The 26,653-nt window shown below is 48.9% G+C and overlaps 1 protein-coding gene across 3 annotated transcripts in view; it reads left to right on the forward strand.

The window, feature by feature from the left end:
• Positions 1–1,980: 1,980 nt before the first annotated feature.
• Positions 1,981–26,653, forward strand: part of magixa (MAGI family member, X-linked a) — a 29,709-nt gene continuing 5,036 nt past the window's right edge. Inside the window, exons 1-23 of one of the 3 annotated variants that reach the window (XM_086212976.1) lie at positions 1,998–3,287; positions 6,969–7,364; positions 7,802–7,917; positions 8,072–8,258; positions 8,610–8,661; positions 8,769–9,006; positions 9,241–9,357; positions 9,547–9,666; positions 11,971–12,144; positions 12,892–13,066; positions 13,299–13,369; positions 13,928–14,095; positions 14,379–14,548; positions 14,629–14,728; positions 14,931–15,102; positions 15,499–16,078; positions 16,341–16,404; positions 16,482–16,697; positions 16,936–17,211; positions 22,619–22,813; positions 24,850–24,926; positions 25,122–25,268; positions 26,356–26,494. In XM_086212976.1, the coding sequence (XP_086069102.1) occupies positions 8,620–8,661; positions 8,769–9,006; positions 9,241–9,357; positions 9,547–9,666; positions 11,971–12,144; positions 12,892–13,066; positions 13,299–13,369; positions 13,928–14,095; positions 14,379–14,548; positions 14,629–14,728; positions 14,931–15,102; positions 15,499–16,078; positions 16,341–16,404; positions 16,482–16,697; positions 16,936–17,211; positions 22,619–22,813; positions 24,850–24,926; positions 25,122–25,268; positions 26,356–26,494 (3,241 nt within the window). In that variant the 5' untranslated portion in view covers positions 1,998–3,287; positions 6,969–7,364; positions 7,802–7,917; positions 8,072–8,258; positions 8,610–8,619. Of the gene's footprint in view, positions 3,288–6,968; positions 8,259–8,609; positions 8,662–8,768; positions 9,007–9,240; positions 9,358–9,546; positions 9,667–11,970; positions 12,145–12,891; positions 13,067–13,298; positions 13,370–13,927; positions 14,096–14,378; positions 14,549–14,628; positions 14,729–14,930; positions 15,103–15,498; positions 16,079–16,340; positions 16,405–16,481; positions 16,698–16,935; positions 17,212–22,618; positions 22,814–24,849; positions 24,927–25,121; positions 25,269–26,355; positions 26,495–26,653 lie in introns of all 3 variants that reach the window. The other 2 variants (XM_086212977.1, XM_086212978.1) reach the window with 2 other exon arrangements.

Consider the following 26,653-nt stretch of genomic DNA (forward strand, 5'->3'; position numbering starts at 1 on the left):
GTGTGTGTGTGTGTGTGTGTGTTGGGGGGGGGGGGGTCGCATCTGGTGCAGGAGCGTGAACCACCAGCTGATGAATGTGTGTGTTTACATGGTGGCAGCAGCTGATCTGCAGCTCTTTGTCTGTGAGGAGGAGATGAATCTAGGAGGGGGAGGTGATGGGAGGTGACTAGACCAGGAGGAAGAGATGGGAGGAAGGAGGAGTGAGTGGACTTGGAGGAGACTGGGGAGGAGGAGGTGACTCGAGAAGAAGAAGGAGGTGGTGACTGGAGGAGGGGGAGGAGGTGACTAAATGAGGAGGTGACTAGAGGACAAGGAGGTGATTAGTGGAGGAAGAATATGTTACTGATGGAAGTTGAGGTCATTTGGGGATGAGGAGGTGACTAGAGGAGGGGGAGGAGTTGACTAGTGGAGGAGGTGACTCGTGGAGTAGTTGACTAGTGGAGGAGGTGATTCGTGGAGGAGGTGACTAGAGGAGGGGGAGGAGTTGACTAGTGGAGGAGGTGATTCGTGGAGGAGTTGACTAGTGGAGGAGGTGACTCGTGGAGGAGTTGACTAGTGGAGGAGGTGATTCGTGTCGGAGGTGACTAGAGGAGGGGGAGGAGTTGACTAGTGGAGGAGGTGATTTGTGTCGGAGGTGACTAGAGGAGGGGGAGGAGTTGACTACTGGAGGAGGTGATTCGTGTCGGAGGTGACTAGAGGAGGGGGAGGAGTTGACTAGTGGAGGAGGTGATTTGTGTTGGAGGTGACTAGAGGAGGGGGAGGAGTTGACTAGTGGAGGAGGTGACTCGTAGAGTAGTTGACTAGTGGAGGAGGTGATTCGTGTTGGAGGTGACTAGAGGAGGGGGAGGAGTTGACTAGTGGAGGAGGTGATTTGTGGAGGAGGTGACTAGAGGAGGGGGAGGAGTTGACTAGTGGAGGAGGTGACTCGTGGAGTAGTTGACTAGTGGAGGAGGTGATTCGTGGAGGAGGTGACTAGAGGAGGGGGAGGAGTTGACTAGTGGAGGAGGTGACTCGTGGAGGAGTTGACTAGTGGAGGAGGTGATTCGTGTCGGAGGTGACTAGAGGAGGGGGAGGAGTTGACTAGTGGAGGAGGTGACTCGTGGAGTAGTTGACTAGTGGAGGAGGTGATTCGTGGAGGAGGTGACTAGAGGAGGGGGAGGAGTTGACTAGTGGAGGAGGTGACTCGTGGAGGAGTTGACTAGTGGAGGAGGTGACTCGTGGAGGAGTTGACTAGTGGAGGAGGTGATTCGTGTCGGAGGAGACTAGAGGAGGGGGAGGAGTTGACTAGTGGAGGAGGTGATTCGTGGAGGAGGTGACTAGTGGAGGAGGTGATTCGTGTCGGAGGTGACTAGAGGAGGGGGAGGAGTTGACTAGTGGAGGAGGTGATTTGTGGAGGAGGTGACTAGAGGAGGGGGAGGAGTTGACTAGTGGAGGAGGTGACTCGTGGAGTAGTTGACTAGTGGAGGAGGTGATTCGTGGAGGAGGTGACTAGAGGAGGGGGAGGAGTTGACTAGTGGAGGAGGTGACTCGTGGAGGAGGTGATTCGTGTCGGAGGTGACTAGAGGAGGGGGAGGAGTTGACTAGTGGAGGAGGTGATTCGTGTCGGAGGTGACTAGAGGAGGGGGAGGAGTTGACTAGTGGAGGAGGTGACTCGTGGAGTAGTTGACTTGTGGAGGAAGTGATTCGTGGAGGAGGTGACTAGAGGAGGGGGACGAGTTGACTAGTGGAGGAGGTGACTAGTGGAGGAGTTGACTAGTGGAGGAGGTGACTCGTGGAGGAGGTGATTCGTGTCGGAAGTGACTAGAGGAGGGGGAGGAGTTGACTAGTGGAGGAGGTGATTCGTGTCGGAGGTGACTAGAGGAGGGGGAGGAGTTGACTAGTGGAGGAGGTGACTCGTGGAGTAGTTGACTTGTGGAGGAAGTGATTCGTGGAGGAGGTGACTAGAGGAGGGGGACGAGTTGACTAGTGGAGGAGGTGACTAGTGGAGGAGTTGACTAGTTGAGGAGGTGACTAGTGGAGGGGGAGGAGGTGACTAGAGGAGGGGGAGGAGGTGACTAGAGGAGGGGGTGACTAGAGGAGGAGGTGACAGGTTGCGTTGGCGGTCAGTGTAACCGAGGGTCAGTCTGTTGATTCAGCCGGTAGAATTTTTCCCATTCAGGACACTGACACTGGACACTGGAGACTGACCAGCTGTACCAGCAGTTTGACTGACAGCTGTCAGGTCATGATGATGATGACGTCATAATTGCTGCTGGTTGCGTCCCGCCCCCAAACACTGGGGGAGCATCAGTGAGTGACACCGTGGACGTGGACAGATCTCAGAAAACCAGCAGGTCAGAGGGAGGTGACAGTTCAAAGCCATTGTCTACTTCCTGTGGGACATTTGTGTGGATGGTGTTGCCTTCCACGCTTCCCGCCAGAACCTGTGCAGTATTTATGAGGGAGGAAGGATGCGGACTTGTTACCTGTTACACCTGAGCTCCAGGTGGCACTGAACAGGTGAGGAGACATTCTGGGCGTCACTGGAACGTCTGACTGTTGCTGACTGGTCAGACGTCGTTAGCGGTTGTTAGCCTCAAGCTAAATATACACAGCTGGTTCTTTCGGGGGGGGGGGACGGACTTCTGAGTGAGCTGAGTACTCCTGTTAGTGAGTACTGGAGAGGTGAAGTACACATCCGGGGTGTACTATCACTTTAATCAAAGTGCTTTTACTTGAAGGTTTAAATAAATGTTTGTTTGAACTTAAACATGTTTAATTAAATGTTTAATCGTCGATGGAACACATGGGACGACAACACGAGTGTTTGAACGCAACGTGATCCTGAAGTGTGCGTGTGTGTGTGTGTGTGTGTGTGTGTGTGATCTGAGGTGTGTGTGTGTGTGTGTGTGTGTGTGTTGTTATCGGCGCAGGAAGGTGTGTCCAGGTTAATGTTCACCCAGCAGAGTGACCACTCGCTGACACACTGTTGGACTCAAAGTTCTCAGTCACCAGACAGAAACTGAGCAGCGCCTCCTGGAGGCTGAAGGTTGATTACACCTGAGGGCTGAACTGCTGACGAGTGGCCAGTCTCACCTGTAGCGCCTCTCTTCTGTCAGGAGATGATTCGGTCCAGAGAGTCGCAGCACTTAACTGATTGGGCCGCTGAGCCGGACGCAGCAGAATCAGCAGAAATGCGCCTCATTCTCAGGATCAATCCTTAACTCCCCTCGCCAGCCTCTTCGACTGAAGTTGCCAGAAAGCCGGGAGATCTGTCACGGAAGGTGTTTTTGCCATGTGGTTCAACGGTTGGTTCTGGTGCCATGATGGCACCGTTGTTGCTTATTAATTTGTAAGAATGTGTTGTAATGACAAGTGCTGATTCAGCAAGTTTGAATGTACTTGAAGGTGAGGTTGTTTAAGTTCGTCTGCGGGTGGCAGGAAGTCGCCTCCAGGAAGTGTGTGGATGGCAGCAGCTTCCAGGGTGGATCTGACTGACTGAGACAAACTAGGCATTTGTGACTGGTCAGGTCTGTTGCCATGACGACCACGTGACAACTTTTAAAATGCTGGTTTTCCAGACACAAGCCTGACCAGATAAGTTGACACGCGGCGTTCATTTCTGGCCTGAGTTGAACATTTGAACTGCTGTGACATCGCCACTTTACTGTCCTCTGACTTTGTGTGTTGCTCAGCTTCATTGTGATTGGCCGGAACACAACGCCATGATCCTTTGGCACTGTAGCCCGTCATCCTCTGGTCCCACCCCCCTCAAAACAATCTGTGCATCAGTCACAGACCAGTAGAGCAGTCAACAAATGGAGCAGGATTTTGGCCTGTTACCAATGTCCGGTAGAAATGCCGATGTCCTTCTACGTTCGGCGGCCAGATGATGTTGGAAACACGACCTCTGATGTCGACGTCACTGGAGGGATGAGGCCAGAGCAGATTTTGGGCCGAAAGAATCCCACAGATATTGGACTTGTCAACTGCCTATCCTGAGAGATTCCGATGACCTTTGACCACTTGTTTGCTGTCTGGCGATGATGTCACCATCGGTTGCTCGCTGTGCACCTGGACACTCGGAGATGTGTCCTGATAGTTGCTGTCGGAGCAGCTCAGTGTCACCAGAGAGGAAACACAAACGCGCCCTCCTCTTCCTCCTCCTCCTCATCATCATCATCATCTTGGTGGGCCGGCCGTGACCTCTGACCTGCTGGCTGCTGAGGAACAATCAGTCTGAGTGTTCGGCGAACAGGTTGGGCTAGCATGTTCTCCAGTGGGGCTCATCCCTGGCTCTGCTCCAGTCAGTGCTTCTTCCTCTTCATCTCCTCCTCCTCCTCCTCATCGCTGTCTTCAGCAGCTCTTAAACTCTCGTCTGTGTTCTGATGTTCTCGCTGTGAAGACGAGTCTCTTTCATCGCTCGTTACGCTGCAGCAGACTACAGATCTTTGATATGAAAAACTACAAGTCCCATGGGAGGCCGTGAGCCGTGCTCCCGTTTATGAGTGATGAATGATGTGTGTTTGAGAGGAAGCTACGGACCCCGAGGTGGCGCCCGTTGGGAGCAGCTCTGTGTGATCCTGTAGGGGCGGTCCTCTGGGATGCCATCCTGAGACACTGCGCTGTGAAAACCACCTGTTAAACGTCTTGGCACGCTGTAGAAAGTGATGAACCTTCAGTTCTCCAGGACCCCTTCAAGAGACTTCTGGCTTTGTCTTGCTGAGGCCTAAACCCTACCAACCAGATCCTGAACACATTTAGATGTTACAGGAAACCTTAGTGCTAAGCTAACTAGCGTGGGTCTCAGCTGGCCAGAGAAGAGTCTCTGTCTTCTGTCTCTGGGGACGTTGGACCAGAGGACACTTTTCCTAAAAAGTCCTTAAAATGACCAAGACACAGTAGGTGTTCCTGTCCCTTCCGGATGACCAGCACCAGAGACGTGGCTGGTAACGGTGGTTGTACTGGTGGTCAAACCTTCACCGCGCTGCTGTTTGAAGTTGAGTTGAGGTGAACGACGGGGAGGCGCTGTCACAGAGCTTCACTCCCTCGTGTCTTATTGTGTCAGAGCTGCTTCAAACTGCAGCGTCTGAAGATCTGCAGCCTCATTAGAGATGCTGGAAATGTCAGCATCCATCCAAGCGCGCGCACACACACACACACGGACACACACACTGTATGAAAATAGGTTACACACAGTTTGAAAAACAAAGAGGAATGAGGCCACAGGGACGTGAGCGCTCAGATGAGACCTACATCTGACCTGGGAACATAAATCCAGTCACACGACATCAGAAGCCGCTGAAGAGTCGGATTTCATCGAGTCTCCAAAGGGAAACAACTTCATCTCCCGTTTGACCGACTGAAGCTCCTTTTCGTGTGACTGTCACATGGAAACAGAGAGATGTGTGTTTCAGCTTTCTACAGTGACCAAAAGCTACAAGGAAACATCCCCAGCTAGTAAACTAAGATGATTGTTACCTGATAGCCTCAATCACAACATTTCAGTTCACTTGAAAGTGATTTCAGGTGCTCCTCTGTCAGGTCGTATTTCCTAACAGTCACAAAGGTACTAGCGTACAAACTCAGGTGAAGCTGAACTGCATGTCTTCGGGGCGATGTTATTTTTATGCCGGATGTTTCAGTAGCGACACCATTGAGCTGCAGATCAGTCAGTGGCTCTGTGTTTTTTTGGGTTTGAGAAAGACCACTATCTCTAAAGTTGCTAGCTAAAGTTCTTGTCGCTACGTTGGTACTAGGCTCAGTCTACATGTTGGACATCTAAACTAGGTTTCATTGCAGTCTGCTGATGTTTTCCAGGTATTAGTCCCACCCTGTTTGTTTCCAAGGAAATAGAGACATCGCCTTAATTTTGTTGGTGACAGCTGGGAATGTAATCTGAAAGCGAATTAACATTAATGTCACTTAAACTCCTCTGACTCTAAAGAGCCAGATAAAGAACCCAGCCATCAGACAGCAGCTCAGAAAAGCTTCAGCCAGAAGTAAAGTCAAACCAGGAGAGGCAAGCTAACGTTAGCACGTTGACTGTGGTAGCTGCATGTGTTTTATCTGATGCTACAGCAGAGGCTATGACGTTTACAGTGATGCCAGGAAAGACGGACGACTTCAAGTAGTTAACTTGCATCTGTGAATGGTAACCTGAAGTCTCATCACCTCGTGTTCCATCACTCTCCTTGGTCCTGTGCATGGGACGCTGTGTGTTCACACTTGGTTTATCAATGAACCCCATGTTTGTTTTGCTAGCTTAGCACTGCTACCGTAGCATCCAGGCTTCCAGCATCATCAGGGGGTTCATTAGTGAAGACGATCTTGATGAACTGAACCTGGAAGATCATCAACTTCTGTTCACCAGAGCTGATTTACTGATTCAATCACCACAATCACATGGAGCGATCCTATTGGCTGCTGGGGGAGGAGCCAGGAGATGACCACTTCCTGTTGGTGGAGGAACCAGGAGATGACCACTTCCTGTTGGTGGGGGAACCAGGAGATGACCACTTCCTGTTGGTGCAGGAGCCAGGAGATGACCACTTCCTATTGGTGGAGGAACCAGGAGATGACCACTTCCTGTTGGTGGAGGAACCAGGAGATGAACACTTCCTGTTGGTGGAGGAACCAGGAGATGACCACTTCCTGCTGGTGCAGGAGCCAGGAGATGACCACTTCCTGCTGGACTACAAACATACCTTATTCCTGACATGATCACTTTCTATTGGACTACAAAGTACCTCATCCATGTGGTACATTGTACTTTCCTCAGACTAAGTACCACAGCTTGTGAGGTGAAAATAGATTGACAAAGTGTAAACTGCGTGTTTATCGTGTACTGGGGAGTCCCGACTCTCTTGGAGGGGGGGGACACTCAAACGAGTCTTTAGCGTCTCACTCAGCTATCAGTTTCGCGACTCTTTAGCTGCTGGAATGCATGCCGCCATCTTTGTAATGCAAATATGTCTTCTGACTTTCAGAATGCCAGCTGAGAGTTCGTCCAAGTGAATGCCGATAATACTTATTGACAGTGATTTTAAGGAATCCAAGCACGTCTGGGCTGCGCTGGTGTTGCTGGTGTTGCTGGTGTTGTAGCTGGCTGCGTTACTCACGGCAACCCTAAGGAACAACATGTTTGAGCTGTCAACTCTTCTACGGTCACACGTCAGCACAAAGATATTTGACATTCCTTCAAACACTCCCCGAACACACGGTGGACTCTGACCGGCATTATCAGAGAGGGAGGGAGAGAGAGTGAGCGAGGGCGAGCAACAGAACCCAAGAGGGAGAGAGTGCGAAGAAGAGAAACAAAGGGCGAGAGACAAACTCGATATGACATCAGAACGTACGACGAGACAAACTGTTGATCAATAGAGGTACGTCATACACACACACAGTGAAAATAAGTTATATACAGTTGGAAAAACAAAGCGGAAGTGACAGAGAGAGAGAGAGAGAGAGGCTGAGTGACCAGGTGATAATGATGTGTTGACATCCTGTCTGCTGGCAGCATTTCACCTCCTTAAAGACGCTTCTATATCTCCTCGTTTCTTTATGTCCTTGTTTCCTTCTTTATCTCCTTGTTTCCTTCTTTATCTCCTCCTTACCTTCTATATCTCCTCCCCATCTCTATCTGTTTCCTTCTTTATCTCCTCCTTACCTTCTATATCTCCTCCCCATCTCTATCTGTTTCCTTCTTTATCTCCTCCTTACCTTCTATATCTCCTCCCCATCTCTATCTGTTTCCTTCGATCCTTCCTTGCTGCCTTCGCAGATTCCTCATCCCTTCATTTACTCCTTGATTCCTCATTAGGAACGTCTATGCTGCCTAACGAGGAACAGCCGTCAGCTTGTAGCCTTTTCAGGACGTGTGTTTGTCCTCTGTACCGTCTCACCACCTAATGAGGACGCCTGCTACGGCGTGTTGTGGTGCGTTCACTGACCCCCGCCTCCACATACACTCTTCCACGTGACGTTGTGTGTCTGGCGGTCGCAGCGTTTGTGGATGATTGTTTATACATGGAACGTGTATTGATGTTTCTTTCTCCCTGTGGTTCTCTGCCATCTGCTGTTCTCTCTGAAGAACCACAGAGCGAAACACTCCGAGGACGCAGGAAACAGTTCTGCTCTGATTAAATGTTTCAACAGAACAGCGACTGTTGCTAGGAGACAAATGAAATCCGCAGGCAGCACCAAACTGGCAGGTTGATAAAGACGCGTGTGAGTGAGGAAGCAAGGAAGGAACCATCAGAGAAGCAGGAGACAAGGAGGTCAGGATGCTTCCTAGCTAGGATGCGAGGCATGAAGGATGTTAGGACGCCATGAAGTCAGCAACCCTGAGAAATCATGAAATCATGAAATCATGAATTCATGGATTCATGGATTCATACTCGCCATCGTGATGTTTCAGCCTCTTTCTGATGATGAGGGTTTGATGCGGCAATTTTTGACTTGAGCAAACATGCGAATGACGCAAGGATGTTTTCATCCTGCGTATTGAGATCTCTCTGCACCTTCGCCTGATTCTTGTCTTCATGGGGACGTTTGCTGTGTGTTGTCTGAATGATCAGGTGTCCAACTGAGCATCATTAACCTTTGCATTTTTTGGGGGGGGGGTGCAGCTCGGCCGCCATGTCTAAAGCGACGGTGAAGAAGCTGCACTGGCGCTCCAAGGTAACGACACATTTAAACCTGAGATGATGATGAACCTGAATCAACTTGGAAGAGAATCAAGTGCTTTGCTATTGTTGTCTCACTTCCTGTCGGCCATGTTTGTTCAGGTGCAGGAGAGCTTTGTGCCGCTGAGTGGCGGCTCGGGAGAACTGGGGCTGGCCATCGGGGGCGGGGCGGACTATGGCGAGTTCCCATTCGTAACAGTGGCTCCAGGGGGTGGGGCCACAGTGGGCGACATCATCTTAGAGATCGGTGGCACACCTGTGTTAGGGATGACACTCGGTGATGTCAGAGGGGTTCTCAACTCCTGCCCTCATCCAATCAGGATCAAGACCGTCTCACCAGGTGAGTTTAGTTTGCCTCGCTTCACCTCTGGAGCACCTGGACACGTTTGGCAGGGAGACTTTCAGCATCTCCAACAACAAACCAAGCACTTAACGAGAAACGCATGAGCGCCACTTCCACCTCGCAGTAACGGCCAGCTAGCGCTGCTACTTGTGAATACAGAGTACGTCCTCTGATACAGAGGTTAAAGTCTGACATCATGATGACCTCATGAACTGTGTGTATGTGTCTCAGGCTCGTCTCTGTGTAAGGACCTCCGGTTGTACCTCAGCAAGTGTTTCACGCCGGGATCCATGGACAGTCAACTGCAGCAGCTGATCAGAGAGAACCTATACCTGCGCGCAGTGCCCTGTACGACACACACACACACACACACACACACACACACACACACACACACACATACACGATGACGGATGCAGCCGTCACATCGAATATGTTTATTTTTACATTGAGAATTCAAAGTAAAACAAAAACTAAAGTCATCAATGATAGCGACTCCGCCCATACTCATGATGTCATCCCGCTCCCTCACCGCAGGTACGACCCGGCAGCCTCGTGACGGTGAGATCACCGGTGTGGACTACAACTTTGTGTCCATCGAGGAGTTCTTCTCTCTGGAGGAGTCTGGCGCCCTGCTGGAGAGCGGGAAGTTCAAAGGTTTGAAAACAAACGCACCTCCGGCCGGCGATAGAGGCGCCGCACACCTGCACGGTTGAACCTCCCTGGGTTCTCTGACACCAGCTGGGGCCAACCGTACGGTTCAGTTAGGCCCACCAGAAATGGAAAAAAGAGCACTAAAAATTAAATATAACTAATTTAAAAATAAAGATAGATTAAATATATTGAATGTTTTTAAGAAAAGGATACTTTGAATCTTTGTTTCTGCAGTTGTCTTTTCATTTAAAGTCTTTTGAGATGCGTCTGACATGAGAAGATAAAAAAGGAGGTTTGGTCTTTGCCCTCCAGGAGGAAAAGTTTTGGATCAGCGGCGTCCCAGAATGCATCAATCTGAGTCTTGGGCCAATCATGGTCCAGTACATCCCTGACGGGGGACAGATGTATGAGCACATTAGCAGGTTTGGTGTAACTGGAAGTAACTGGAACGTCCTGAGCAAACGGGGATGAAACTGGGAGAACCAAGATCATGTGACTTGACCACAAAAGTGGATTTTACGTTTGTTTTTGTTGATGTTTTTACAGTGGGCCGAGTGTCGCAGGAGTGATGGCTGTTTTTACAGCGTTTGAGATGAAAAGAGGATTTTCTGTCTCTAATCCTTCAAAGCTTCCTGTCGGTGGTTTATTGAGACAGAAATAGAAGTGAAAAATGTCTCTGGCTGATGGTCGTTGAAACGATTCGTCCTCTCAGCTTCTCATTGAATCTGAATCTTCTCCTTTTATTCAGTCTGATTCTTGTTCATGTCTGCATCATGTTACCAGACAGTTTTTAGTTCTGTTCTTCAATTTCATCATTGTGAAATGAATAAATCTGAAAAATTCACGTCCTCAAAAAAACTGGAATCTAAACAAAGGAATATGGGCTTTTTTTATAAGCTTTTCTATTTTTCTGTGTATTTTACAGATTTGTATTTTCCCATTTTCTCCTCTTTTATTTAGTTTAATATTCATGTTCATATCATCTTTTGATGATGTAAACTGTCCCACCAACAAAACCATATTCAGAAAGAATTTAAGTCCGTGACTTGAATTATTTCTTAAATCATTTTGTTTTATTATAAAGTACAAACATAGAACCATGAATCTACGTTTAAAATGTGTTCGAGTTATGATTTTTGTATTTACATGTGGAATGTTTAAAATGACTGTAAAGTTGTTGTTTTTTACAAGATCGGTGTCAGCGTCATTGTGACAGGTCAGTGCTAGCGTCACAGTAACAAGTCAGTGTTAGCGTCACAGTAACAAGTCAGTGTTAGCGTCACAGTAACAAGTCAGTGCTAGCGTCACAGTAACAAGTCAGTGCTAGCGTCACAGTAACAAGTCAGTGCTAGCGTCACAGTAACAAGTCAGTGCTAGCGTCACAGTAACAAGTCAGTGTTAGCGTCACAGTAACAAGTCAGTGTTAGCGTCACAGTAACAAGTCAGTGTTAGCGTCACAGTAACAAGTCAGTGTTAGCGTCACAGTAACAAGTCAGTGCTAGCGTCACAGTAACAAGTCAGTGTTAGCGTCACAGTAACAAGTCAGTGTTAGCGTCACAGTAACAAGTCAGTGCTCGCGTCACAGTAACAAGTCAGTGTTAGCGTCACAGTAACAAGTCAGTGTTAGCGTCACAGTAACAAGTCAGTGCTAGCGTCACAGTAACAATTCAGTGTTAGCGTCACAGTAACAAGTCAGTGCTAGCGTCACAGTAACAAGTCAGTGCTAGCGTCACAGCAACAAGTCAGTGCTAGCGTCACAGCAACAAGTCAGTGTTAGCGTCACAGTAACAAGTCAGTGCTAGCGTCACAGTAACAAGTCAGTGCTAGCGTCACAGTAACAAGTCAGTGTTAGCGTCACAGTAACAAGTCAGTGCTAGCGTCACAGTAACAAGTCAGTGTTAGCGTCACAGTAACAAGTCAGTGTTAGCGTCACAGTAACAAGTCAGTGCTCGCGTCACAGTAACAAGTCAGTGTTAGCATCACAGTAACAAGTCAGTGTTAGCGTCACAGTAACAAGTCAGTGCTAGCGTCACAGTTACAAGTCAGTGTTAGCATAGCAGTAACAAGTCAATGTTAGCGTAGCAGTAACAAGTCAATGTTAGCGTCATCATAATATGTCAATGTTAGTGTCATGGTGACTAATCAGTGTTAGCTTCTTTTTTCTGCTTGATCTTGTTTTGATTCACATTCGAGGAGAAATGTTTCAAAATTGCCAGGAAATAAGAGAGCGTTTCCAGTCCTGTTAAAACAGAAATTCTCCTCTTGCACACTGGCAACATCATCTTGTGTGTTTCTGTCCAATCCCAGGGAACTACTACGGGACGCCCCGCCCAGTTCACATTGGCCCAGAGAGTCCACCAATCACGTACCAGGAGCATCGAAACCTGCTGAGAAACTTCCGGACAAGGAGCAAGTCTCTGAGTAACCTGGAGAAGGCAGTGGAGGAAGGAGACAACAGCGAGGAGGACAGTGGCCTGTCAGGTAGACACGCCCCCGATCACATGGCCCCCGTCACTTCAATGCATAGAAGCGTGAATTACATAATGACGTGGTAAAGTTTAACAGTTGCTCCTTTGACTTGGTTCCATCGAGCTGCACCACACCACCACCTGATGTGTCAATGATGGTCTTGTGTTTCAAATACATGGGCCTGGGGGGTCTGGCACCGTGTGGTTCCCTGAGCGCCTCCTCTTTTTGTATTCTTCATACGGGATGGAAATAAAGGAGCGTTGGTTCAAAAACCTCGATCACAGGCCTGTAGGCGTAGAGCAGGAAGCGGTGGGACGGTCTCAGTATCCAGGGTGTTACCGATGCCATGAGAATTCTCAGACTTCCCGGATTCTCTAGCCACACGTAGATGGTGCTCATCATACCATCAATGTCCAGAGCTATAATGACATCATACTGGTTAAAGCCTGGTCGCCCTGCAGGTAAAACACGGCTGTTTCTATGGAGATTCTGTCATAGTCAATCTCTTGAAGACCGCGTTGTCATGTGAAAGAACAGTTGTTCTTTGAACAGTTGAGTTGTGTCAATTGCTATGAACGAGTGTAGCTGATTGCAGTGGTTACTGATGCAGCGACCATCGCTACGCTCTCGTTAGGAGTGGCGGGGCCTGATGTGTCATCATGACGAAGACACAAGATGGTAAATGTGCCACTAACACATCGTGCTGTGGTATTCCCACCTTGAACCGGCGGTGTAAATGCAGCTTCTCTTTCATTTCAGCAGGTTCAGCTGGAGCCCCGCCCACTATTCTGCCTCTCAGCCAATCATGGGAGTCAACCATGGGGTGTCGGGAGGTAACAGAGAATGGAGGAGGAGGCAGAGGAGGAAGAGGAGGTCGGCTACCGGACAACTGGGAGCTGGCGTTCAGTGACTCAGGGGAGCCATACTACATTGAGTGAGTGATGTCACTAACAGTGATTGAACGCCATCATCATGGGGTCCAGTTCCTGTCGGGACTGATTCAGTTTAGTTTTAGAGAGAGAGACATCATCACACCTGGGCTCCTCTCAGTCAGCGCCAAACTAAAACCATCATGTTCAACATCTGACTGGTTACAGTGTTGATGATGATGATGATGATGATGTTGATGATGATGATGATGATGATGATGATGATGTGTCCCTCAGCCACGTCTCCAAGACAACCAGCTGGCTGGATCCTCGATCTCAAAGCAAAGAGGCGACTTCCTGTTCAGAACGTGAGTCAAACGTCATGCGGTGTGAGACGTGTTGTTTGACAGCAGGGGGCAGCAGAGACACACCTATGGTTTCTTTTTTATTCTCCTATTTTTTGAGCTCCATTTTGTTTTAAATGATGAAGAAAACACTTCCTACGTGATGCTGCAGTAGCTCACTTTTATCTATTTAGAGTTTATGTCAAGCTTTCACTAAAGTGGCGACAATAAATATACTTAAAGTTTAGGGTTATATATATATATATATATATATACACACACAGTATATCAGCTGTACTATGAACGATACTACAACATAACCCTTTGAATCACTGCTGGTTCAGTTTTTTTATTCCACTGGAAAGCTTTGTTACCTACATACTTCTTACATGTGTGTTTCCTTCAGTTGGGTGACTTTGATTCTGTATTGATTTGTACATTTTTGCTAATAATTGATCAGGGATAAGTTTACTCGTGGTGACTCCTGCCATCGTCACTTGTAAGCTGTTTCAGCTTCAGGTTTCAGCTTTGTAGACTCGAGCGCTGAGGATTCAGAGCTGATGAGTGTGATTGTCGTCTCAGTGCCGGCGTTCACCGAGCAGCCGAGCCAGCTGAAGGGTTACTCCATCCACACCCGCCTCTCCAAGGGTCCTCGAGGCTTTGGCTTCAACATTGTGGGGGGGAGTCGGCCGCGAGAGTTTCTGCAGGTGTACAGCGTCACGCCTGGAGGACCGCCTGCCCTCAATACAGGTAGGATGATGTCATATTGCCGCTCAATCCGACTGTCCTGCTGTACAAACACATCTGTATTACTTCTGCGTCTTTCATCCCGTCAGGTTTAGAGGTGAACTCACCCGGGCGCTCAGAGCGTGAAGCTTCAGGCTTTCACTGAGCTAAAACAAACATGTTATTGATACGGTTAATGGCTCTGCCGCTAAATGTAAGCGGAGTGCTTCCATCAAAACTGCATTTCCGTGTACTCTGTACTACATGAAGGGACAGTAGATTTGTACATGTTGATGCGTGTGTTTAGCCGACATCCTGGTCTACATCAACGACGCCTGCGTGTTGGGCCGCTCGCACAAGGAGGTGGTGGAGATGCTGAAGTCGGTGCCGATGGGTCAGAGCGTGGATGTGGTGCTGAGGCGGGGCTACCCTATGCTCTACAACCCAGACGGCTGCCCCAAGCAAAGCCTGGACACGGTATGCTCCTCGCTCCCACACGCCCTCCACTGTGGTCGTAGCAACTCAATTCACACATGAATCATCTCACCCTACAACAGTCGCAGACGCCTGGCGAGCCCTCCAACCCCCCCAACCTGAACCGCAGCCAGACACTGCTGACCTACAGCCGCATGCCAGAAGCCAATGGTGGCACATCAGGTCAGGAGGACTCAACTGACACAGAAAGTTTCCTCATGTCAAATTCTGGATGGACTTTGACCTTTGACCTGTGCTCAGGACCTTCTATTAATCCCCTTAAATCTAGCAGCTTATTGGTGATTTGCTGCTCAGCGGCGCCCCCTGCTGGTACAAAGACAACAAGATGTCTGATTTCACTCTGTCAATCAACTCTCATCTGCAGGACTGACCCAAGCTCCACCCTCCAGCGCTGCTCAGCCAATGATGAATGGGTTGGCAGGCCCGCCCACTCCCACTTCCTCTGATCCCCCTGTGGCGCCACCTCCCCTGCCAGAACGGACAACATCCAGTCACAGTGACTCTGACGGTGGCGCATCCAACGTTGGGACACGGAGGTGAACTTTAGCATTTGCTTCTGTTAGCTAACAGGCTAATTAGCTGCTTTGACAAAGACACCCTGTATCAGAGCCGCGTCACAGTCAAGTGGAATGAAGGGATCACGCGAAGGAAGGGTTTTATGTAAAGACTTGTGCAGCAGCATGCATATGAAAATAAAATAAAAACACTCGTATGCAGTAAAGTGCTTAGGAAATTTGTAATTTGCTGTTGAAAATAAAAAAAATTGAAAAGCCAAACTTGTCACAAAGTCCAAAAACATGCTGAGGAAGAATGAAGGCAGCTCTTCATTCAGCAGGGAGTGTTAAAGGCACATTAAACCAACATGATGAGGTCGTGGTCAAGTCTTGGCACTGGCATCATCTCAACGATGCTCCTCCTCCTCCTCTCTGCAGGTCCTCTCTGATTCGCTACAGCAGCAGCACTCTTCCCGCCCTCTCCTCCTCCTCCCTTCTCCACCATCAGAGCTCCAAGTCTTCAGAGAGCGACCTGTCGACGTCCACCCTCCCCATCACCTCCTCTTCCTTTCATGCTCTGTCCAAACTGCCCCTCTGTCAGCCTGAGATGGGCCTCGTCCAGAACTCCACACCCCCTCCCGGTGCTCCTGTTCAACGCCCACCCATGCCTCAGACCTCTCTGGCCCCGCCCCCACCCAGGACCATCCCCCCCTGTGGTTTCAATGGCTGCCCAGCCAGCCACCAGGTGTCCTCCACAGCTTCCCAAGGGAACCCGGGCCTGTTGCTGCTGGTTGGGGCTGGCTCACCTGGATCGGGCCCTGGCGGAGAGCTGGTGCCTGTGGCCCTTGGACGCTGTGAGGGTGGGGGACTGGGTTTTAGCATAACAGCAGGAGGCCCGGGGGGGCAGCTGGCTGTGGTGAGGCGAGTGTGGGATCGACGGCAGTGCCCCTCCCTGCAGCCGGGGGACACTGTGGTGAAGATCAATGGAGCCGATGTGCAGAGTCTCAGCTTCTCGCAGGTTAGAGGTCATAAAAGGTGATTAATCACCTGACATCCCAGGGTCAGAATGCTCCGCTCTCATTTGCCAACCAAGCTGTCAATCACTCTAGCATCGTCCAAGGGATTGTTAATTGAGAGAGCTAAAAACCCTTCCTGTTGATGTCATTATACTTCCTGTTCACACATATTAGGGAATTACAGTGGAGCGCTGGTTTGATTCTTCGATTTCACTCGAGTTGGGGATCACCGTGGTAACCAGGTGGATGTGTCTCCTTCCGTAGGTGCAGAGAGTTCTGCAGGAACACACCAAACAGGGAGAGGTGGTGCTACTGGTTCACAGGAGAGGTACGACTTGATTGATTATTGGCAGATAAATCACCTGGATTCATCCAGACCAACCGGCTAACTTCTACCTCCCTCAGGCCCCGCCTCCTCCCCTGTCGTCACCCCCAACCTCTACAAGCCCCTCCCCTCTTCGCATGGCCTCACCAGCCCCCCCTCCCACCCACCAACTTCAACCGACTTGCCTTCCCCATCCACAGGTGCCTTGGTGGGGGGCGTCCCCCCACTCAGCCAGGCTGGCTTGGCCCTCGAGGGCCCCCAGGAGGGCCCCCTACCAGCCACAGGAGCCCATCAAGGTAACTAGTGTTCACAACAACTCTGTATTTTTATTTTTATTTGTTTATTATTTTGTACAAACACCTTGAGAATGAATGGTGAAATGAGAGGGCACTCTTGAGGCCATTGCTATGGCAACCACAGTCGGACTCAAAATACTTGCCAACAGAGCTGCTTACCAATGGCATCAAAAACATGGCCTTGTTAGCCACCAGCGCGACCTCATCTGTGCTGGCGGTGACCCTCCTTGTCTTCCAGGGACCCCTCCTTCCCAGACTCCCAATGGGCCCCAAGCCCCAGCTCTCATCCAGAGTACCAGCTTCCTGGACTCTGTCCCTGTGACCCTGACCCTGGAGCCTCGTGACCTGCTGGGGGTGGAGGAGAGCGCCGGTGGCCCTCCTCCGCCCAGAGGAGCAGGTGTGGGTGCTGTTGCCAAGGACGGAAGAGCAGCGAAGACAGTGGAGGTGGAGCTGAGGAGGCGGCCTGGCGAAGGCTTCGGATTCGTCATCGCCTCTCAGGAAGTGACCAGCGGGGGTGAGTCACAACCCGCCCCTCGGCAGGTTCCACTTCCTGTTTACCCCATGACTCTCAGCTGTCAGTAACTGCTGCCTTTGAATTCAAAAACTTTGTGCCCTGATGGCGGAGGTTAAAGGTTGTTATCCTCCCTGCGGTGTCATACTTGGTATCAGAGAACGTTGGGGAACGTCTGCTGGACTAACGGGTGGTCAGGATACACGGCCCCGTTTGCTAGATGTTGTTGGGCGCTGAGGTGTAGAACACCAGCTCGTCAGGAGGAACTGTGAGGATCTGGTACCAGCACAGCTGGCCAACTGCGGGGCTGTGGTGGTGTGTGTGGAGGGGAGAGGCTCCCTCTCTCCCTCCCTCCCTGTTGTCCATCCTCACTACTTCGTCATCTCTGCCTGTTACCGTGTTCTCTCCCATGTTCCTCACACTTGTGTTGTTCCCTACACGTGTCTGTGTGACGACCAGTCTGTATGTTCAACCTGTCTTGTGAGGACATCAGGTCACTTTAAGGGTTCAGCTTTGCTTTTAGCTTCAGTTACGCAGGTGAATGTCCTCACAGAGATAGCTGTACAAACATTGGTGTGTGTTTTAGTTTCTCTACCCTCTCCCCTCGCTCTCCCTCTTTAAGCCCCGCCCCCTCCACAGCTGCCTCTCTCCAGCTGAAACTGAGCGTCACTCGCCCACATTCAGAGGATAAACCTGGCTCAGAGAGAGGAAAAGAGAGAGACAGAGAGAGGGAGAGACAGAGAGAGAGAGAGACAGAGAGAGACAGCGAGACAGTCAGGACCTGTTCAGTTGCCTTCTGATTCTGGTGGTTCTCTTTGGGACGGTTCAGCATGTTGGAGCGACTGCAGTCCGCTTTGAAAACCGTCAAAGACTCCAAACGTAAGTGTGTGTGTGTGTGTATGTGTGTGTGTGTGTGTGTGTGTGTGTGCGTGTGCGTGCGCGTGCTCGCGTGGGTGTGCGTGCAAACACTGTACATGTGGGGACCAGAATACCGGACCCTGCAGGTTTGGTCCCTCAGTGGTGTAGAAAGTTCTCTTGAAGCCTCATAAATAAACCATCACCGTGTTTCTCTCTGGAACAAACACTTAAACTGGTCTGAATACTGATTACTGGGTAACAGGAGTCTGAACTAAGAGAAGACATTCATGAAGGAAAGATCAACAAGTAATTGATAAAAGAACGGAATCTTTGAACCCACGTCCTGCCAGTGCGATGGCTTCGGTCTCCACTCCAGACGTGGAGAATTAAATGCAAAGACACAAATTTGCTGATCTGAATGATGCATTTAATTCATTCATCCTGTACTCATCAGCGTTAATGACATCATACAGAGGTTCAGCTGAGTCGTCACATAGAGGGGCGTGTTGAGTTGATTTGCTGCTGAAGCTAACCCAGTAGTCCAAGCTAGTCCTTGTTGTGCTAGCTCGTGTGCGTAGCCACCTAGCTCTCGGCAACTAAGAAAGCTGCAAGCTAGCATCAAGATGTACCCGCTGCAGCACTTCCAGAAAGTGTTAGCTAGCGCAACACAAAGAATGGAAGCCAAGGTAAAATGCTAGCTTAGCACCGTTTAGCACACTGACATTTTCGCTGGTGTCTCACACAGCATCACTGTCCTCTCCAAAGAACAAGGCTTCTACTGTCTGACGTTCCCTGTTACTTAGTCCAAGTAACTAAATTGCAGAATATAAATAATAGATTATATTTAGTCAATTATAATTCGCTAGCGGGGATCAGATCAGTCGTCCTCCCAGATGGTAACGGCTACTGTCAATCACGTGGAGACATTTTAGCCTTTAAACAGCATCTTGATTTCTCTTCAAGTTGATCAGCTATACTTTTTTAAAGAGCAATCAACTGTGAAGGCTGCAAAACTGAAGTTTGGCAGAGAGAAATGTTTCTCTTTCATTTGCTTATTCGATTTCTTACATCAAGTGGGTATACTTCACTTCAGGGTAGTCAGGGTCTCGCCCCTGTTCTAAAATGTCCAACATTGCAAATTAAATCTTGTAACCGTCAGTTATCTGAGGACTGAGCAACGTTGAATATAAAGGCTGGAGACGTTTACCGTCCCTGTAACCCTGAAAGACACTGCAGCTCCTAAATACGAATCCAGAAACACAGAGAGTCAAACAGAAACCAGCTGAGACTCTTGTGTGTGTGTGTGTATCCTGACCTGTAAAATACACACACACACACACACACACACACACACACACACACACACACACACTCTCAGTTTCAATGAGGTGAAAGTATTTCAGGCATTCATGAGAGCTGATAAAGATGGAGGAGGAGGAGGAGTCTAATAAGAAGCTTCTTGTGCTTTGATTGTTGTTTTTCTTGTCATTGTGATCAATAATTGATATTTACATGTCAAACACACACACACACACACACACACACACACACTTGTCCCTCCGTCTTTGGGAGAAAAGTCTGATTACCTGGTGGGGGGGGGGGGGGTGTCAGAGCACTGTTTTGGATCAGGGATGCAAATGAATGAATGGTTGCCGTGGAGACAGTAATAGCAACTGATTGTGCGTGTGTGTGTGTGTGTGTGTGTGTGTGTGTGTGTGTGTGTGTGTGTACCTCACAGCCTCAGTGACTCGACTCAGTAAATTCTCAGCTGACTGATGACGTGTCCAGATGTGGCATCTGTTTCCAGCTGGGTCTTGATGTTAAAACACATGAATGAGCAAATTAGACGACATCAACCATTGACTCCTCCCACCAGAGGCAAAGGGAGATTTCTAGCCGAGCTTAGCATAAACATGCGCAGCAAAGAGACTCTGCTAGCCTAGCTAAGCAGAAACACTAAAAACAAAGGGAACTGTTGGTATTGCTTCGCACAAGTGTTTGCAGCAGAGGGAACTGCTCACCTAGCTTAGCACCAGCACCAGAAGCAGATGGAATCTACGAGCCCAGCTTGGCACAAATCCAGGATACAAAGGGAAACTGTTAGCCTAGCTTAGCAAAAACCCTGGATGCAAAGAGGAATTGTTAGTATAGCTTAGCACAAATGTTAGCAGCATAGGGAAACTGCTAGCTTAGCTCAGCCCATTTCAGCAGTGTGTTATTTTTACATGTTCTGTGTCTAATGGTGCGTTCATGAGCAGCTGTGAAGCAGGAAAGATCCAACCTCTCCACTCCCAGAGGCTTTAGCCCTAATTCAGGAAGTGAGGAGGCGCGGAGGAGTCTCAGGTTTTTAATGATTTATTCAAATATTCTCTCTCATTCGATTGTGGAAAGGTTTTTGATTTCTGTGCCGCTAGAAACACCTGATGATGAGGTCATCAAGGGTTTCAGTGACATCGTAATTTCATGTTGAGATGTGACAGCAGAGGGACTTGATCAGTCGGTGTAGGACGAGGATGCTGGTGGGGGAGGGGCTGTCGACAGGTTAATATTTTATCGGGTTCCTTCCTTCCAGAACGTTCCGTCCCATCATTAACCAACATGAACTGGTGGCCTGCCGGAGGCTCAGAACCACGTCAGATGTCTTTCTGACTTGTCAGCATTTCTCTGACAGAAGACGACTCTCACAGAAATGTGTGAAATATTAATCATTAATCAGCTGATTGATCATGAACAGTCACTGGACGATCGGAGGCTGAACTCTCCTAGCAGGGAGTTTCTCTGGCGTGCTTTCAGCCATCCATCTGGAATCCTTCATGTTCTTCATGTTTGCTCGCCATGAACACGATGACCTCCGCACTTTGCTTATCAGCGCTCGGGCAAACATCCATGACCAGCCCAAGGTCTCCCTCCTTCAAGGACCTCTACTGCTGTTTCTGTCCTCTTTCTGTGTCTTTGTTCACCTTCCTGTTGAGTGATGACGCCTTCTTTGTTCAGCTATGGTGACTTTGAACTTCAATGACCACGGAAATATTTCTCGGCAGCATGACCTCAGCAAGATGGCCGAAACACAAACACGCGCAGTTCTCTGGGTCTTTGATTTCTTCCACTGTGACGCCAGTTCATTTCACCCCTGAGCTGCAGAGGAAGTCCAGGCAGGACACGATGGACGCGCGTGAGACTCAGGACTCCCAGGGTCAAAGACGACACTCTTTTTTTTTTTTAAACTCATTTTCTGGTCAAAGTCTTTGATGTGTTTTTGTTTCACTTTTTTTTACACAGTGAATTTATTTTATTTGTTGAAAAAAACAAACATGTAAATGCAAAAAGCTACTCCGAAAGAAATTTGTCTCTAAGAATAATAACTAAATGGCCAGGAACAAGTGTTGATAGAAAATTGTAAACACAAAAACACGACAAGCTAAAGCTGACGTTCTGCAAACCAGAGCGGAAAGCTGGTTTCTATTGGTGGACTCAGACGGCGCGTTACCAGATCAGAGCCATGTTAGCTGCTGTCCAAAGAGAGACTCTCTGAAAAGTTGTTACCATACAACGTGACGTTAGCGAGTTCAACTTCCGCTCTTTGCCGCTCCAGTCTGCATTAGCCGCTGCTACCGCAGCACACACCAGTTGCATTGTGGGCAATGTAGTTGCCACAAAGAATGTGAATTAAGAAATCTGAATTTTCTGAAATTTCATTTAAATGAATTTGTCCAAATATGTGTTTTAAAACGTGTTGAAGAGTGAGATGTTGGGCTGCTGATCCGTGACGTAACTGTAAAGCCTCTTACTCTCTCAGCGTTGCTCTTTCCAAGCCAGCGTGCTGCCCTGGAGGGTAAAGGGCAGGGCCACACTTTGCCTCCATGTTCTCACAGCTGCCGTGTTTGTCCCGTTGCGCCACTGCAAGCAGCTTTGCTGTCCCTCTGTCGGTCATGTGACATCTCAGGCTTTCTCATTTCTTTGGTCTCATGATTAACGTCTCGCTGAGCCAGAAAAATCTCTCTGAGACCCCCCCCCCCCCGAGTTCGCTGACTGATGTGGGATCAGGAGAACTGTCTCGCTATTTCTGTGAGGACCATCACAGTGTCCGTCTCTAAGTCGCCTTCACAAGGTCGGTCTGGGTTTATAGTTTCAGTTTGAGCACCATGCCAATGAATCTGTGTGTGCGCGCGTGTGTGTGTTTGTGTGAGAGAGAGAGAGACAGAGAGACAGACAGACAGACAGAGGGAGAGTTCAGAGTCAAACCATTTCGTCTACACCAACAACAGCATAGTTTACTTTTGTGAAGTAACACCATGTATTGGTCGAGGGTCATGTGACCTCAGTGAGACACACATCGTCTGGTCGGTTCCAGCAGGTTCTGCTGCAGCACTTCAGCCGAGCGACTCAACAGAACTCAATTATTAAACCTGGAACATTTATTATTTCTCAGCTGTCAGAGCACGACTGCTACGGAGGCCTCGTCAAGGAAAAAGAACTCAACGCTTTCTATCAGTAATCAACACCAGTTTGGACCAGACGTTGCCATGGTTACTCTCTCTCTCTCTCTCTGCAGCTCCCTCCCTGATGTCGCATCGCTTCGTGACGGTGCGGCGAGGAAGCCCCGCAGCGCGGAGTGCGCAGATCCAGCCAGGGGACCAGCTGGAAGCTGTGGAGGGTCAAAGTGTTGGAGGTCTGCAGCACCGAGATCTGGCCCAGATCCTGAGGAGGGCTGGGAACACGCTGAGACTAAGCATCACACCCCGCCACCGTACGACACACTCACACACACCTACACACACACCTCCACTAGATGTTGGTTTCATTAAAACAGATTTAAGAAGCTCATAAGAAACTTCTCAAGGGCAATTAAAAGATGAATATTAACAAAAATAAGTAGCTGTCTGTGTTAAAACTCTTTGTTCCAGAAACAGTCGATCAAACTTGACTACACTCTCTAGAGGGGGAACAGTGTACTGACGGCTACTGCAACTGCTAGTGAGCTAATGCTAGCATTTGTGAGCTGGATGAGGAATAACCATTGAGTTGTGCAGGGATGAGGCTGTTCTAGTCCAACAGGAAGTTAGCGTGTCAAGGATGAAGTATTTTTGTTGTCCAACAGGAAGTGATTATGTCAGGAATTTTTAGCTCCATCTCCATGGTTCCCAAAACATGCTAGCCTGTATCAGCCTCAGACCTCATCTTGGGTCGTTGACTCGGGGACTCAGGAACTGGACGTTGTACAATGAGAACTTATTAACGACTTGCGGCACAAACAAGTGACGCGTCCTCTGGAAACAGAATGCTCTCAAACCATCTTCTCTTCAAGAGAGAGACAGATTTACCTGCAGGCAGGAGCATTTTGGGTCACACCGGCCCACCGCATTCCATAACGTAGGCCTGCACTTTTCCCATCCTCTCAGTGTCTTGAATGTGTGCAGGCCTACCAACTGTGCAAGTCTTCAAAGACAAACCTGAAGCCACGCAGTGAGTTCAAGGGAATCAGTGAGAGTGGACACATTCAGCACCTCCAAGTGCCTCTGATGAACACTACAAAAAGAAGTCCTCCATTCCAAGCAGCACCCATCCTTCTGGGTGTGCCGGTGTGGTTCAGGAGGAAAAGAGAAGGAATCAAGATGAGGAACAATGGATCAAATGCTCACCCTTCCAAGAGTGGAACTCAACAAATTGAACTTACCAGTCACCAGGTCTGAATGAACTTGGAACTGGAACTCTGCGTGTGCAGAGAGAGATTTTATGATTGGTAAACCCTCAAGATAAGAAAAGCAGTGTAGAAACTGCAGACTTAAGAGGGTTGATGACACGTGAATGAGAGAGAGAGAAGGAAAGATTAGAGGCTACACAATGGACATGAATAACTGGATTATTTAACTGAATATTCCTCTTCAGTTGGAGTTCATGAATGCATCATGGAATCTGTACAGTCGGATCGTTCGTGTCCATGTAAACCCTGTCACTGTCTGGTAAACTCCTGCGTTTACAATTCAAACTTAAGGCAGTTCTTCCTGGGCCAGAACTTCAGCCAGAAGTATTTTTATTATGGTTTCATGCTTTAGCCTCGTACCAGAGGGAGCAGTCCAGCCTCCTGCTGAAGGCGCTGCCGTGGCAACAGGATGAACTCGTGTCACTAGTTCTTAAACAGCTGGCAGCGTTGACCTGAGGAGACAACTTTTTCTTTACGCAAAGTTTCTGTGCTCCTCCTTGATGTTTTCTCTCCATACTGGAAAGGTCCTCTTCTTTGTCCCTGAGGCGAGGCGCTTGAGTCGAAGGTCCTCCTACCAGATTAGGCTACATGATCAGGCGTGAAGAAGAAGAGTGAAGAAAATAACCAGTGGGCCGCAGACCAGCGAGTCAAGGGCCATGGTTACTGGGTGTTTAACAACATGATTGGGCCGGCCCAGTGTCAATCAGGCGCCGAGCAACTGGGTTTATGGGCCGGTCAAAAATGTAAATAATTTTTTGAATGGTGTCGGGACAGTCGGCCGTGCGTCGACCCACTGGGGAAGTGCCCGGTGGGCCAGATGGCCAGTCCCCTTCCCCGCAGGCTGAAGGTCTGGAAAATCTTAAAGATAAATCCTCAGATCTCAGTGATGCAGTTGTCACTGCTACAATTTGTTCTTCAGTGAAAAGTTAAATATGAAGACATTTCCTGGAGGTGGTCAGGTGAACGCAGCCTTGTTGAACTGCAATTAAGATTTCACTCTGGATGTTCTTACACATTTAAGAGGACAACTGTTCGTTACAGAGTTGCAAACTTGATGAACTGAGTGTCCCTTCTCGTCTCAGCCTCAGCGTCTCTGTCCGAGGGAGCAGAACTGGACATCGATGGGCGGGCGATGAAGGGCTCCAGAGGGAGGTCAAAGGTCACTCTCACCATCACTCTTGACTGTGTCCTTGAATATTGATCAGCTTTGATGTGGTTAAAGATGAGTAGAGTATTGGTGGCAGGGGTTTGGACCGACAGTAAGTGTGTGTGTGTGTGTGTGTGTGTGTGTGTGTGTGTGTGTGTGTGTGTGTGTGTGTGTGTGTGTGTGTGTGTGTGTGTGTGTGTGTGTCAGGACGAGTCACGGTTCTACAGCGTGGATCTGGAGCGTGGTCCAACAGGGTTCGGTTTCTCTCTGAGGGGGGGCAGCGAGTACAACATGGGTCTGTATGTGCTGGGACTGATGGAGGCGGGGCCAGCCCAGCGCAGCAGCAAGATACAGGTGAACAGACAGGCGCGCGTGTGCACACACACGCGCACACACACACACACACACACACACACACACGCGCGCTGTGACAAACCGTGTCGTGTCTGTGATCGGAGTCGGAGGCTCGAGGAACAGAACATCAAACTTTCAACATCCCAGCTGCTTCCAGCCTTCTGATGCTTCAATATTTAAAGTCAAGTGCTGCTGGCGCCCCCTCCAGGCCAGAGAACCCACCACTCAAAGGTTTCAGAATGGAGTCGAAGACTCTTTATTAAATTGTTGAATTATTCAAAATGTGCATCTGAACATTTGTATCAATCTGTGACCTTCGTTTCTGCTCCAGTGGTCATCAAAATTCCTCAAGTCTGACGTCCCTCCGACGCTCGTGAAGGTTTCATCGTGGATCTGTGACTCATGACCATTTGATTGATTTCCTCTTACCACTGTTTCATTAGTTTGATCGTCAAATCCTCAAAAATAAAATAAAAAAATCGCAAATAATGAAAATAACTCAAGACTTGGTAGTTTAAAAAAATCTACATTTCCTTGGAAGTTTGCTTGTGTGAACTGGTAGAGAGATGTTGTCCTCCCAGGCTCCCAGTCGCCTCTGCTCGTGTTGGACGGTACTTTTTTTTTTTTTTTTTACCAGTTTTTAAGGTTTTTTTTGCTAATTAACTTCTTCCTTGTTACTGTTTTTAAAGACATTTTTTTAGACCTTTATTACCAGTAGACAAGCAGGAAACAAGGGACACGGGGGGGCGGGGCAGGCAGCCACGTACGCTGGAACCACTCAACCACCTGAGCAGGTGCATCTTCCTGTTTTTGAAAGACATCAATTGGATTTGCTGAGAAAAAGGCAATTGAAAAAAACTCTGAAAGGAGTGGAAACAAATTTTTGATGAAAAAACTTAGAAAAAACCCTAAAAGTGGAACAAACTGGACTTCTGCTCGTCAGTGAGTGCAGATGTCAGATGAGCGGCGCCGCATCACTTTGAGTCCCAGTTTTATTTTTTTAGCACAAAGCAACTTCATGTCATCAAAACTCAAACCAAAGGTTCCTGGTGTGTGTGATGATGTCATCAGGCACCTGTTTTCACAGGTGTCGGACCAGCTGGTGGAGATCAATGGCGGCAGCACGGCAGGGATGACGCACAGCCAGGCGGTGGAGCAGATCCGGCGAGGAGGCCATCGAATCCACCTGGTCCTCAAGAAGGGAAACGGATACGTTCCCGACTACGGTGAGATTCAACCGCACGCCGGCGCCGGTGTTTCTGTGATGTCACTCCATTTCCTGCTGCTGATTCGTGAGTGTTTGAGCTCACAGGAAAGTTTCCACCTTCAGCAGCAGGAACACTTCCTGGTCGGCGAACGCACCTTCTTCTGTTGCTCTCTCTCTT

Source organism: Aulostomus chinensis, chromosome 9, assembly GCF_037954235.1.
Source record: "Aulostomus chinensis isolate RoL2024-O1b breed Wild chromosome 9, RoL_Achi_v1.0, whole genome shotgun sequence".
NCBI lineage: Eukaryota > Metazoa > Chordata > Actinopteri > Syngnathiformes > Aulostomidae > Aulostomus > Aulostomus chinensis.